Source organism: Micromys minutus (genome assembly GCF_963924665.1).
Source record: "Micromys minutus genome assembly, chromosome: 10".
NCBI classification, from domain to species: domain Eukaryota; kingdom Metazoa; phylum Chordata; class Mammalia; order Rodentia; family Muridae; genus Micromys; species Micromys minutus.
The window spans coordinates 7,210,832-7,224,522 of NC_137979.1; the positions used below are offsets into that span (position 1 = coordinate 7,210,832).

Sequence of the window (13,691 nt, forward strand, 5' to 3'; positions counted from 1 at the left end):
CAGTTGGGATTAAAATATGTCAAGAAAAAATTTTACCTCCTGTAGTTAAGTCATTGGAAAACGGAAGACCTCACTGACTGCCTGGAAGGGTCTTAGGGACCTGCAGTTGTCCTTTGACTACATCTTGAAAACGGAAAGACTGTAGGAATAGATACATATTGAAACATAGAAGATTTGATTAAGTGTAGGTATTTCTGGAAAAATGGAAACCACTGAGAGAATGAAATCAAATCCACATATGATAGCCGAGAGAGAGGTTTCTGAGAGAAAATGTTGGGCTGGGACCCTAACTGACTTAATTCGATAAGGAAGATAAGGAAGAACTTCTCAGGACTCTTGAGAAAGTTGCGAGCATCGTGAGGTTTGGATGTTATCTGTTATTTCGTCTTAGGCAGGGATTGGCAGATAGGTAAGGCTTTGAGTGACTTCGTTGGTGGAGTGATAAGAAGAGGACAGTTTCAGTCTGAAAGCTGTTTGTGCGTCTGTATCAATGTCCACATAGTCATTTGTAAGGAAATGTAGGGAGGAAGGAGTTTAAAGACAATACATTTTGAAATAGCCAGGGTTGCTGCATTTTAATTACAAAAAAAATTGTTGCAGAAAAAAAATAGTATCAGCAATTAGAGAAATACAGATGCTATTTAAAGCAAAAGGTTATCTGTCCTAGGTGTTCAACTCCTACATAACTTTTTAACCAGTACTTCTCAGCCTGTGGGTTGTAACCCCCTTTGGGGGAAGGGTGTTGAATGAACCTTTCACAGGAGGTGACATATCAGATATCCTGCATATGAGATATTTGCATTATAATTCATGCCAATAGCAGAATTACAGTCATGAAGTAGCAATGAAATTAATTTTATAGTTTGGGGGGTGATCACCATAACATGAGAAACTATATTACAGACTTGCAGCATTAGAATGATTAAGACCCACTTAGACTATAATAATTGAATAAAAGCAACATATCATTCAGCTGCTTGATTTCAGGATTTAATTCTTTCCTCACATCCATCCTCCCACTTCCCACCCCACCTCTCCTTCTTTTGGAGAGAGGATTTCTTTTTGTAGCCCTGGCTGGCCTGGAACTCTCTACGTAGACCAGTCTGGCTTCAAACTCAAAGATCTGCTTGCTTAGTTAAGGTGTGTGCTACCACTGCTGACCTTTATGTTCTTTCTTGGGGTATTCAGGCTGCTATTATTAATTTGTGGTTTTGTGTGTGTGTGTGTGTGTGTGTGTGTGTGTGTGTGTGTGTGTGTGTGTGTATACTCTTGGGAATATAGGCTATACTGTATCTCTTGTTTTCATAGTGGTTAACTACGGCTCTAAAAACATCGATTTCTTCCGTTATTTATCAGTGGGCCAGCAGTAACAATTTTTGTGCTTATTTGTCAATAAAATTCTTTGATAGATTTAGTATGTTCTTATAGTAAGCTCAGTAACATGGTCTTCTTACTGCATTTGCAGGAGAACATTGGAGTCTCTAAAACAGGCTTTTGCCAGGTGGTAGTGGTGAACTCCTCAGTCCCATCACTCAGGAGACAGAGGAAGGTGGATCTCTGTGATTTTGAGGCCAGCCTTATCCATACAGTGATTCTAGGACAGCCAAGGCTAACACAGAGAAAACCTGTCTCCAAATAAACACCCCCAAAACAAAAATATAAACAAGTTTGGCAGACATTAAATTATGTCGCTACCTTTACTTTGAGTAGTTAAAATGTTTTATATTAGGATTGTATCCTACCTTTTGCAACAGAAGCCTATTTCTGTTATAAATTGATTTATTCATAAATAGGCATGAAACTATTGTTTGATGTAAACTATGACCAAAAGGAGAACTAAACTTTTTCTAAAAGAAAAAAATACTTGAGTTGTTCTTGCTTTGGTTAAAAGTTCCTATGCTTTACCTGTTGGTCTGCTCCTTTGTTGCCTTACCTCACCTTATTTTGCTGATGCAGTGTGGCTTCTCTAACAGGCCTCTTTCATGTGTATTTTGCATTTTTGCCATATAGGTCTTTCACAGTTCTGCAGCCCCAGGCGGGCATTCTCTGAGCAGGGTCCGCTCCGCCTGATCAGGAGTGCCTCTTTCTTTGCAGGTTTGCCATGTGCTGTGTGGGTAGACTAGTTGGTGTGCCCTAGTGGCTAGAATCTCTAGTGAAGCTGTGGAAACAAGAGAGTGTAGAGAATGAAGTTGAGAGGTTATGATTAAGAAAGCATTGCTTACTAGAGGAACTTACTGCTTTCCCTTGGGTATGTTCCTATAGTTTTCACAAAATATCTTATCAATAGAATTGATATTTTTATGAAAATTTCAGTTTGTCATTTCTTTCCTCAATATATCATAATAATTTTAAAATAATTTAGACTCGTAAAAGAAAAATTTAGTATGTAGTTAGCTTAGTAATTAGTTATACTGCCCCTTGGAAATTTTAATGTTATGCTCTCTTGTTTCCATGGCTAAGTAGCTTTTGTGTTGTAAATCACCAATTGCTGGAAAATATCCAATCTTTATAATTGCTGCAAATTTTCTGATCTACACTCTTCTCTAAGGACGACTTTTCTTGGAGCTATGATTTAGATGAACAAGCACTGTTCCAAATAAAAGGCATGTAGGCATAGTTATTCATATTGTTATATTGTTTACAGAGGGTGTGCTTTGCTTACATTTTCAGGAAAAGAGTCCTGTTGCGTTTCTTCACATGTTGCACACACATTGACCTTATATTATTATTTTCTAGTAGAAATTATCAGTCTGTAGGTTTACTTACTGTTTATTATTAATCTCCTCATCATAGGCCCAGCTAGATTTGAATTTGAAATCTTTCTGCCTAGGTCTCTTGAGTGATAGGATTATGAATATTTGTCACCATATCCTTCTAATACACTAATAATTAGGATTTATTTTACACATAAACGTTAGATATGAACAATACATACTTATCTTAGAAAACTGGAAAATAGAAATAGTTTAAAAATATGCAAGCTGTCCTGCCAGCACTTACACATACTCATTTGTTTGTTTCTGTTTTTCTAGTGCTATGGATCAAATCCAGGATCTTATATATACTCTAGGCCAGTGTTCTGTCACTAATTTACATCCTTAGCACCCCTACTTGTTTTTAAACATAATTTGTATAATATTATTTAAACAAAATTATCAAACCTTTAATACAGAGTTTTAATTCTTACTTATGCTTGTGTTTAAATTGTTTCAGACGTCATCAGCGAGAGCTACTGTAGAGCTGTCATTGGCCCCTGACTTAAATCCATACTCTTCGATAGTGTGCTTTGTCCACTAATAGTCTGAACATCTCTGCCTTTTAGTATGTTCTTAAAATATAAAGTTTACTTATTCAGTGCATTTTATATCTTGGATAGTTTTGCATCACATGTTAAATCTTGAGATAAATCTGAAAGCTTGTTCAACTGAGTAATAGCTCCAAATGTTGGGTGGTGCAGTGCTACTGAAAAAGGAATGCAATGAGATGAAGCATGATCTGGTTTGCGATTTAAAAGGAGCAGCATCCACTTCAATGATAATGTATTATATGACTGACCATTTGTTTTGATTTGTAGTTCACAGCAACCCAATGGACATGCCAGGAAGAGAACTGAGTGAGGACAGAGACAGCGGCATAGCACGCTCTGGTAATGTCACAGACTAACCCCACTTTGTTCTGAGATTGTTGTTAGCCGATGTTGATTTTATTTCTATCTCTGTCATTGTGATCTAATTCTGTGTCTGCTTTGTTCAGATTGGCATTTCACACAAGAGGATTGTAGAAAGGATAGAACAAAGTCTCTTACATTTGGCATTTATAATGTTTACTATTAATATTAAGTATGTTTGATAGGATGCGCCCTATCAAACATGTTTAACCTGTGGTCTGATGGCTACATGTGACCAAAGATAGCTTCAAGTGTGGCTTAATGCAAAAATTATAAATTTTTTAAAATGTTGAGTTATTTTTTGATTTTGTTTGTTTACTATATTGTGTGAATCTTAACTGAGAGGACTCTGTAGATGACAGTATCAGGTTGCAATGTCAAAAGATTGGACACTCCTGATAGAAGATCATAGACTATCATCTTAGGCTTAGTCAGGACAAGAAAAAAATTGCTCAGGATACTACCTAAAAATTATAGTAGAAAAACCATATCAGCTTACATCCATAACACTAGTTAGCTAGTGTTGAAATTGTTAGATTGTTTATTGTCTGGGGAAGCTAGGTATTAAGAATTAGTATTATCCCCCTCCCCCCTTTAAAATATGGACTTCAGTCATACTTTTTTATGTATAAAAGATTTACTGAAACATGCTGGGTATGAGAGACAGACACAGACAGACAGACAGACAGAGAAAACATCAGCCAGCCACAGTGTAGTGATAAAACAGAAAAAACAAAACAAAACAACAACAGCAAAAACCTGTTCAGTAATATATTTGTGCAAAGAGGCTCAGAAAAAAGACACATAGCTTACCTGGGCCAGGGGGAAGTATTAGAAGTGCATTATAGACATGCAGGGCTTTCTGAATTGTGTGTTAGGAAATAACAAGGAGTTAGCCAGGCAAAAACATTTTTGGTTAAAACCAGAAGTGTATTTGGAGTTAGGGCTCCAAACCATTAATAAGGAGAGCCCTTATCTTGGACTTAAACTTGGTTCCCCTGCTGTGTGGCAGGCTTGGTCACTTTGTATACCTACCTTTACTGTTATTGTGAGTCAGTCTGAGTATAATGGGTAATTTTAACTTTAGCCTATGTTTTGATCTTTAGGTATGAGTTACAATAACATGAACTTTCAAAGATAAAATTTCAGATGCCTGATCTCTATTCTCAAAGACTGATTTAGTATAGAATATTTAAAAACAAGATGAAAAGGCTCAGCTGATTTTGATTGTTCAGAAGTTAAGAGCATGTATTGCTCTGGCAAAGGACCCAAGTTTGGTTCCAAGCTGCATATATATAACTGCAGCTCTGGACAGATTTAAGTCTCTTTCTCTGGCACCTTCACTCTCATGCCCATTCACTCATGTATGCATGCACGTGAAATTATTAACATTTACAAATAAAATTGTACTTATCATGTACAACATTTTTCTTGAAGCACTTTTATACTGTACAAGTGGAGTCTACTGGTGTGTGTCTGCCACCTCAGAATGCTCCAGAGAGTACTGTGTAGGGTCTGCTGTTTTTGACACCTAAGTAAAGACTTATTAAAAGTGATAAGTTTGACAACTTGTACACACGTGATCCAAGAGTGCTATAAATGACCCCTTTTGGTGCCATTCCACATCCTCTTCCTGGTTAAAACTCTACTGCAGTCATTTGGAATGGTGTTAGGTTTCCTTTAAGAACGGTGAGGGTCCAGCCAGGATGGTAAACACTAGGGTGTCTTAAGAATTGATGGCTTGTTTTCAGTAGCATTGTTTTCTGGGTTGTAAATGCCAAAAATGATTGTCTTAGAGACTCTTGTAAATATAGTATTAATATATGTCTTCTCTGAGGTTTTCCTCCAAGAACACTTTAAAATGGAAAAATGAGACACATTGATGAAACAAAACAAAATATTTAGTTTACTATGTTCAGTCTGTTAAAAAGAAACTGTCACCGTGCTTACTCATTATTAATAGTTACAATTGTTCTTCTGCCGTACAGCATCTCTGAGCAGCTTGCTTATCACCCCATTTCCCTCCCCAAACTCTTCACTTACCCGAAGCTGTGCCAGCAGCTACCAGAGACGTTGGCGACGTAGCCAAACAACAAGTTTGGAAAATGGTGTATTTCCTAGATGGTAAGTTGGAATTGAACAAAATTGACTAATTCCTTAAACATAAGTTTTTGTAAGGTTTTTAGAGTTTTAGACTTGTATTTTGTGTATTTGAAGTCTTTAACTAGAAACTTAAAATTTTATTAATTTTTTAACTGTAAGAGAAAAAATGATTTTCTGTTTTAATCATTTTTACCATATGTTTTAGTGACACTAAACACCTTCACAACATCACTACTTCTTTTTAAAAATCACTTATTTATTTACTTTATGTATGTGAGCACACTCTCTCTATCTTCAGACATACCAGAAGAGGGCATCAGATCTCATTACAGATGGTTGTGAGCCACTATGTGGTTGCTGGGATTTGAACTCAGGACCTCTGGAAGAGCAGCCAGTGCTCTTAACCACTGAGCCATCACTCCAGTCCTTATCACTACTCCTTAAGTCCTGAACGTTTTCAACTTCCCATACTGAAGCCCTGAAGCCATTACACAGTAACTCCCCACTCCTCATTTGTCCTTTGTAATCATTATACTAATTCTAAACTTTTGTGATTTTAAAAAAATTTAGTTTTGTTTGTCTAGATGTCTATGAGAATGTATACTTCTTGTGTACAGGTACCCATGAAAGTCAAAGGAAAATCCTTGGATCACCTATAGATAGAGGTGTGTGCACATGTGCCAGTGCACACAGAGATACATACACAAAATAGGCAGTTTTGAGCTGCCTAACATGGATGCTGAGAACTAAACTTGGGTCCTCTGGAAAACATTAAATGCTCACAATGGCTGAACCATCTCTCCAGCACTACTATTTTTTTAAATATCCATATAAATACCTTGCATAAGTGGAATCATGCAGTATTTGTATATCTTTTATATCTGGCTTTAATTTTGTTTGTTTAGTATGTCTTTGAAGTTCACCAATGTTGTAGCATATATAAGAAAATCATATTTGTCGCTAAATAACATTACACAAAAGTACATTTGGGGGATTGGAGGAATGGCGCTTTCAGTAAACTGCTTGCTATACAAGTATGAGAATTTGTGTTCAGATCCCCAGCACATTACCCACGTAAAAATCCAGGTGCACCTCTTATCCCAGCTCTGGGGAAGCAGAAGCAGAAGGATTCCTAAAGTTTTCTGGCCAAAACAGTTAGCTGAATTGATGAGCTCCAGGTTCAGTGAAGAGACCTATCTTAGAATATAAGGTGGAGAATCATTAGGAAGATATCCAGTGTCACCCTCTGACCTGTACATACATACCTACATACATGTATGCACATGTATGCATATGTGCCAGTGCACACACAGACACATACCTTTTCTCTATTTGTTCATGAATACATAGATGCTTATTCTTTTTAGCAGTTGAGAATAACACTGCTATGAACATGGGTATATAAGCATTAGTTTCAGTCTGTGCCTTATATCCTTTTGGGTATATGCCCAGAAGTGGGTTTACTGAGTTGTATAGTCAGTCTGTTTTTAATTTTTGAATTTTCATACAGTGATTGTATGATTTCACATTCGCAACAGCAATGTAAAGATAGTTCTGAAATCTTTGTGTGTTCACCAACACATTGTTTTCTGCTTTTAGTTCTGTTTTAGTCATGTGTGCGGAAGCCCATAACCTCCTGTGTGAGGCATTGTACCACTGAGTTGCACTCTACCACTGAGCTACATCTCAGTCCCACTCCTTAGTAATCTCCATCCTAATGAAACTGAAGTCATTCACAGATGCTTTTGGTCATTTGTACATAGTCTTTAGAGGAGTATATATTCAACTCTTTGCTCCCATATTGCTTGTTTTATTGTTGATGATGAGTTAGGAGACATCTGTGAATATTTTGGGTATTCATTCCTTACTAGATACATGATCTGCACATATTTTCTGCCATTCTGTGGATTGTTTGCCACCTGCTGATATGTACTTTGATTAACATTGTTTGTAGCATTTAATTCTATGCTGCTGTTGCCTGTGACTTGTCTGTTCTATCAAGTCATTTCCAGAGTTAGTACATTGAAGTCCTTTGTTTTCTTCTGGGTTTAAGTGCTTTTGTTCTTGCTACTTGCTCATTCTCAAGATTTTTTTTTTTAGCTTGTGCTAAAAAGTGCAGCTGTAGATTCAGAAACTTAATGTTTCATTTATTTTACTTACTTGCTTTTATCTTAAAATCCAGATATTTTTAGCTTATTTTTTGAACTGGAGTTACCTGCTTCTTTAAGACTTCTAGTAAGAAGCAAGAGTCTCAACCATTTCCAACTTGATTTTGGTAAACTTCCTTAAAAAAATAAAAAATAGATTTTTTTGAGAGGTAACAATTGTTATAGCTTTGTAAATTTATATTTAATTTGATGAAACAACAGAAGAGCTTTTGCTCACGTTCATTGAATGAGCGGGGAGATAAACTATTGATGTTTTAAACAAAAACGTTTATTTTTAAGGTCTATAGAAGAAAGCTTTAATCTGTCAGATGAAAGTTGTGGCCCTAACCCAGGAATTGTGAGGAAAAAGAAGATTGCAATTGGGGTAATCTTTTCATTATCCAAAGATGAAGATGAAAATGACAAATTCAATGAATTCTTTTTTTCACATTTTCCTCTCTTTGAAAGCCACATGAATAAGCTAAAGAGTGCAATAGAACAGGTAAGTGTGGTCCTCCTTTTACTCTGCATTTTATTCTTTTTAATAAGAGGTGTGTTTATTCATTTGGCAAAACATTGATAGATGTCTTGAACTTACTTTACAACCTGCTCCAGGAGCTGCGAACAGATGTACTGTTAAAGGAGTTTACTGTTTTAGTCAAAGGCCTAAGACAGTTTATTCATTCAGAAGCTAAATCCCTGGGAGAAGGCAGGGCAATTGTAGCAACTGACAGGAAACGCTCAGGCACTCCTGAGTTCCTCCGCTGGCAGGGAGTACGTGGGTAGCGAAGGCCTACGCATTTGAGGTGCGAGGACGTGTTCTGAGGTGGAATAGAGCAGTGCTCGTTATATTCCTTCATCATCCCACGATTTTAGAGTTAAGAGAAAGATCATTAATTTACGTAAGGTAGTGAAGGCATGGAGCTGACTGATTAGATAGGAAGAAGAGAGGGATGTCTGAGCCATGTGATACTTCAGCAAGTAGGATCTGAAAACACAAGCAGACACAATGGAAATAGAAGGTTTGGTTGCTCCAGGAGGAAAGTACTTTTGGGGGAAGCCAATAGGAGAGTGTTTTAAGAGGGATAAATTGTTATGTCAAATGTTTCTGATAGTATGTGAAACAAATGTCTAAGCTTAGAAATTGTGAAATACAGGATAAAAACCTAAAGCTAGTTAAAAATGAACAGTTGAAGGTTTGGTTTTTTAGAGTGCAGAAGGAGAAATAGGATTTTCTGATGGGAAGTCTTCATTTGTCTATGTCAGGGTTTGGATGTAACCCCTTGGAACTCAGTTAAGTAGAAGCAAAAGACAAACAACAACAACAAACTTAGCGTATTCACTGCCCAGCAGATTGGATGGCAGTTGGCGGGAAATCTTCCCAGGCCAGGCTGCTTGTATGCATATCGTTCTGTCATTTGCTAGAGATTAATCTTGCTTCATAGTTTTTAAATGAACAGATTGCTAGTTAAATAAGCATGGCAATGTACATGTGAAGAATGTATGTTGCAAAATTGATCATATCTTAACTATGAATTGTTTTAAACATATTTAATAATTTTTCTCTTTTTAAGTAATAATTTTCTTTTTAGGACATTTATAATTTTCACAATTGGTATTACTTTATAACTAGAGCCTTGGTGGATTTTGCAGATTATTTTTGGCAAAATTTCCCAAAAGTTGTACTAATAATCAGTATCTATGACCAAAGTTGTTAATCTCTGCCACTGTATTTTGAAAGGATGAGGAATGATGTGAGCCAGTCACAAAGAACCCCACGTGCATGACCAGGCAGTTTTGGTATCTTTTTAAAGGCTGTTTTGAAAGTTTGCTATAGAAAGATTAATTGAGCAATCTATTTAAAAGAGATTAAAAGGTGGGGAAATGAAATCATTTAGAATGTACCACATGAACTCAGTAGTAACTGGATTTTTTTGCCTGTAGGGAAGACACAGATGTTTGTTTATATTAAATCAATTAAAAAATAGATAACTTTGCTGCACAAAGGAGTTAATGCTGTCTAAGTTTTTAAAGTTTAACATTGGTCATATATATTTTTAAGTTGGCTGCTCTCCTTTTGTGTAGATTAAGTTGATATATTTGTAGTTCTTGTACCTGAAACATTTTGAGTGACTTTTTATCATGATTGTAGTTTGGGGTTGGATCTTTTGGTTTGGTTTGGTTTAGTTTGGTTTGGTTTGGTTGAGATTGGCTTCACTCTATAGCCCAGGCTGGTCTGGTGCTCAGCCCTGTCTTCACTTCTCAGATTCAGGGTTGCAGTGTGCATCTCCTACTTAGAAAAGAATTTTACGCTGAGTATAAAATTTGGTGGGCAGTGTAAGAATTAAAGGTTACTGTGAATGTTTTCATGCTTTAATGACTTGACCTTCCTACAGTCTAGAATACTGATTATAGAATGATGAAACTGAATAGACACATTACATAAATAAATGTGACTTGATAATAGATATTATAAAATAATTGATAGAAGTTAATAAGCATTTCTTCAAGAACCAATGTGCAAAACACTCACTTTTTATTCATTTATTGATTTTTGTTTTAAGCACCATGGTAATTATTTTGAAGTCTACACTACATTTTTGAGATCTGCGATGTAGTTTTAAAATGCTGTTTGCAAGATTAAAGAACAATAGCAAATTCTTTCAAAAGAACATTCATTTTACCAGTTAAAATTTTCTTTTTTTTTGAACAACTTTATTTTAAAAAACAAAGATAAATGTACAAATTTTAAGCATTTTTGCATAAAAGTATACGAATACATTTTTGTCAGTGCTTGTTTTTTTTATTTTCCAAAGGTTTGATATTATGCATTAAAGTCTTACTAGTTACAATGAGCATAAAGTACATGTAAGCAAATTCCCTAACATTAAATAAAATAATGCATTTAGTTTTCTTCCTGTGAAGCTGTCCTTAGAATAATGGAACCTTAAACAAACAAACAATAAATAAATAAATAAATGGTTTTTTTAAACCAATTTGAAATTACATAAAGAATGTAGAATTAAATTCTCATTGGAAATGTTAAATTTTTCTTTTTGAATCTCCACCATTTGAATTTTGATGCACTTTCTTTCTACCTATATGAAAAGCTTTTCAGTTTCCAGTGAATATGCTTTTAAGAAAACAAGGACCTGGCAAGGTTGTAGTTCAGTGAGAGAGCTTGCCTAGCTGTCCAGAGGGTGGATATGGGGTTTTTTTTGTGGGGGAGGGGGAGGTGGGGAAGGGTGGGGATTGATCAGGATGGGACAATTAGAGGGAAACAAGGAAATACCATGTCTTGAGATTCCTGAGTTGAATTGTATTAAATTTCAGATTTTTCAGAAGGTATTAAGAGTGGTACCTGGGGGGGCTGGAGAGATGGCTCAGTGGTTAAGAACACTGGCTGCTATTCCAGAGGTCCTGAGTTCAATTCCTAGCAACGACATGGTGGCTCACAATCATCTATAATGGGATCGATGCCCTCTTCTGGTGTGTCTGAAGAGTGATACATAAAGTTTACATAAAATAAACAAATCTTAAAAAAAAAAAAAGAATGGTACCTGTGAAACACTGAGAAAAAGTATCTTAGAGCTAGTTGTAGTGATACATGCTTATAATCCTAGCAGAGGGGGGGCTAGGACCTGAGGATAACCAAAAGCTTGAGGCCACTCTGAGGTACATAGTTCCAGGGCAGGCTAGGTTACAGAGTGAGCGAGTGTCCTTGACTCAAGAGCTCAGAGTAGAATTTGTTATTGTCACCAGCAGACTGTCCTATTCCTTGTGGTGATGTGCTGCAGTTTGTTACCACATAAACATTTTGACAGTTGAAATTTTAAAATTTTGTAACAATCATGAATGACCAAAAACTGCAGGAAAGAAAACCACCGTAGATGATGTATGTTATGGTTGTTTTTTTCCTCCAGGGTTGTGACATTGACTAGTATAAGAATTAACTATGTAATGGTTGTTTTCAAGGCTATGAAAATGAGCCGGAGATCAGCTGATGCCAGCCAGAGAAGTTTGGCATACAATCGAATAGTTGATGCTCTTACTGAATTCAGGTACTTTATTCCTCACTTTGCCCAAGACAGAGTTATTTTATAGTATGTTTAGGAAGATAATTTTTGTACTTAGAAACCGCACTTAGAGCAGTTAGTCCTCCTTCCTCTCTCCCAAGTGCTGAGATTGCATATATATGCCACATGCCCAGCAAAATGTCTTTGTTCTTACAAAGAATTTTTTTTTTTGCTATCCCAAGAACTTGCTAAAAATTATTGCAGTAATTTTTAGCAAGTTCTTGGGATAGCATAAAAAACGTCACAGCAGAGAACTTATAAATGAGTAAGAGCCACAGACATTTTGCTGGGCTGGAGAAAGGAGGGTTGGCTGGAAGCTCAGGAGCCAGCTGGCCTGGATTATGTAGCATAGTAGAAACAAGGGATCCTATGTCACCAGGGTAGACAGTGATTACCAACTCCCATAAGCTGTCTTCTGACTTGCATGCATATGTTATAGCATTCACTATTAGTCCTTCCGTCCGTCTGTCTGTCTCCTTCCCCTCTTCCTTCTTTCCTTCCTTCCTTCCTTCCTTTCTTTCTACCTTTCTTTCTTAATAATGAAAATATTTTAATTAAATAAAAACTTATATGGGCAAAATAATTATTTTTCTTTTATAGATCTTAGTTGTTTAAATAATTTCACTGAAACAAATAGTAGAATTTTTGAAGATTTCAAGGAATTTTCTAGAGCTATACTATTTAATATAGTTTGTGCCCATAGCCATATGAGGCTATTTATTTAATACAACTTCAGTCACTTCAGTTCCTCAGTCTCTGGACTCGTGATTCAGTTGTAGTGTTACTGCATGTGGTTGCTACAGAGGTGCTGCTCATGTAACACATTTGTATCAAGGCTGGAGACTGAAAAGGCTACTGCAGAGAATGCAACTACTGTTGTGTAGATGTCAGATGTACTTGTTTCTTTAAATTTAATTTTTTTTAACTTACCCTGCTCACTGCCCTCCTCCCGGTCACCCCGTCTCCTCTAAGAGGGTGGGCCCCCCTTGCACTTCAAGTCTCTGCAAGGCTAGGTGCTTCCTCTCCCACTCTGGCCAGGCAAAGCAGCCCACACACAGGCAACAGTTTTTGGGATAGCCCCACTTCAGTCGCTTAGGATCCACATGAGAGACAAGCTGCACGTATGTGTTGGGAGGCCTAGGTCTAGCCCCTATATGGACTCTGAGAGCCCCAATTTACTTACCAGACTTATTTGTTCCCAAAGCTTCTAAAACTTACCTCGGTTAGTATAGTGAATAGCTTAGTTTAATAAATTCTTATGTAAAAGGGGAAAATTAACAAATATGCTTTGAGGCCTTCGGGATAGAGTCTGTTAGGACAACTAGGAAAGCACTGTGGTGATTGTGCAGTAGTCTTACCTGGGTTGAAAGGAAAAAGAGATAAAATAGATCGTGAGTGTCTGATGTTCTCATCCTCCTAACCACTAACCATTGGCACAAACACTAACATAGTGACACACATTAGCTATGTAGGTAGAGGGGCACCTGTTTTGACTTTTTGTATGTGCTAATAATTTGTAGTGGCTTAAATAGAACATATATTTTAGAGCTTTAAGTTGGGAAGGGGATCTAGAAAGAACTTAGTAGAATCCTTAAGCCTAATAGATGGAAAAAAACTGGTATTCAAAGTAGGAAAATAATGTGATCTAAGGACATTGTCAGTTGGGGAAAGAGCCAGTGCTAGGTCCAAAACTAGTAT

The 13,691-nt window shown here is 36.6% G+C and overlaps 1 protein-coding gene across 2 annotated transcripts in view; it reads left to right on the forward strand.

Moving 5' to 3' along the window:
* The window catches only part of FNIP1 (folliculin interacting protein 1), a 75,895-nt gene that overhangs the window by 43,357 nt on the left and 18,847 nt on the right, over window positions 1–13,691 (forward strand). The window contains exons 7-11 of one of the 2 annotated variants that reach the window (XM_080923207.1): window positions 2,011–2,094; window positions 3,575–3,646; window positions 5,656–5,791; window positions 8,218–8,419; window positions 11,893–11,978. In XM_080923207.1, the coding sequence (XP_080779333.1) occupies window positions 2,011–2,094; window positions 3,575–3,646; window positions 5,656–5,791; window positions 8,218–8,419; window positions 11,893–11,978 (580 nt within the window). The remainder of the gene's footprint in view (window positions 1–2,010; window positions 2,095–3,574; window positions 3,647–5,655; window positions 5,792–8,217; window positions 8,420–11,892; window positions 11,979–13,691) is intronic. The other variant, XM_080923208.1, reaches the window with a different exon arrangement.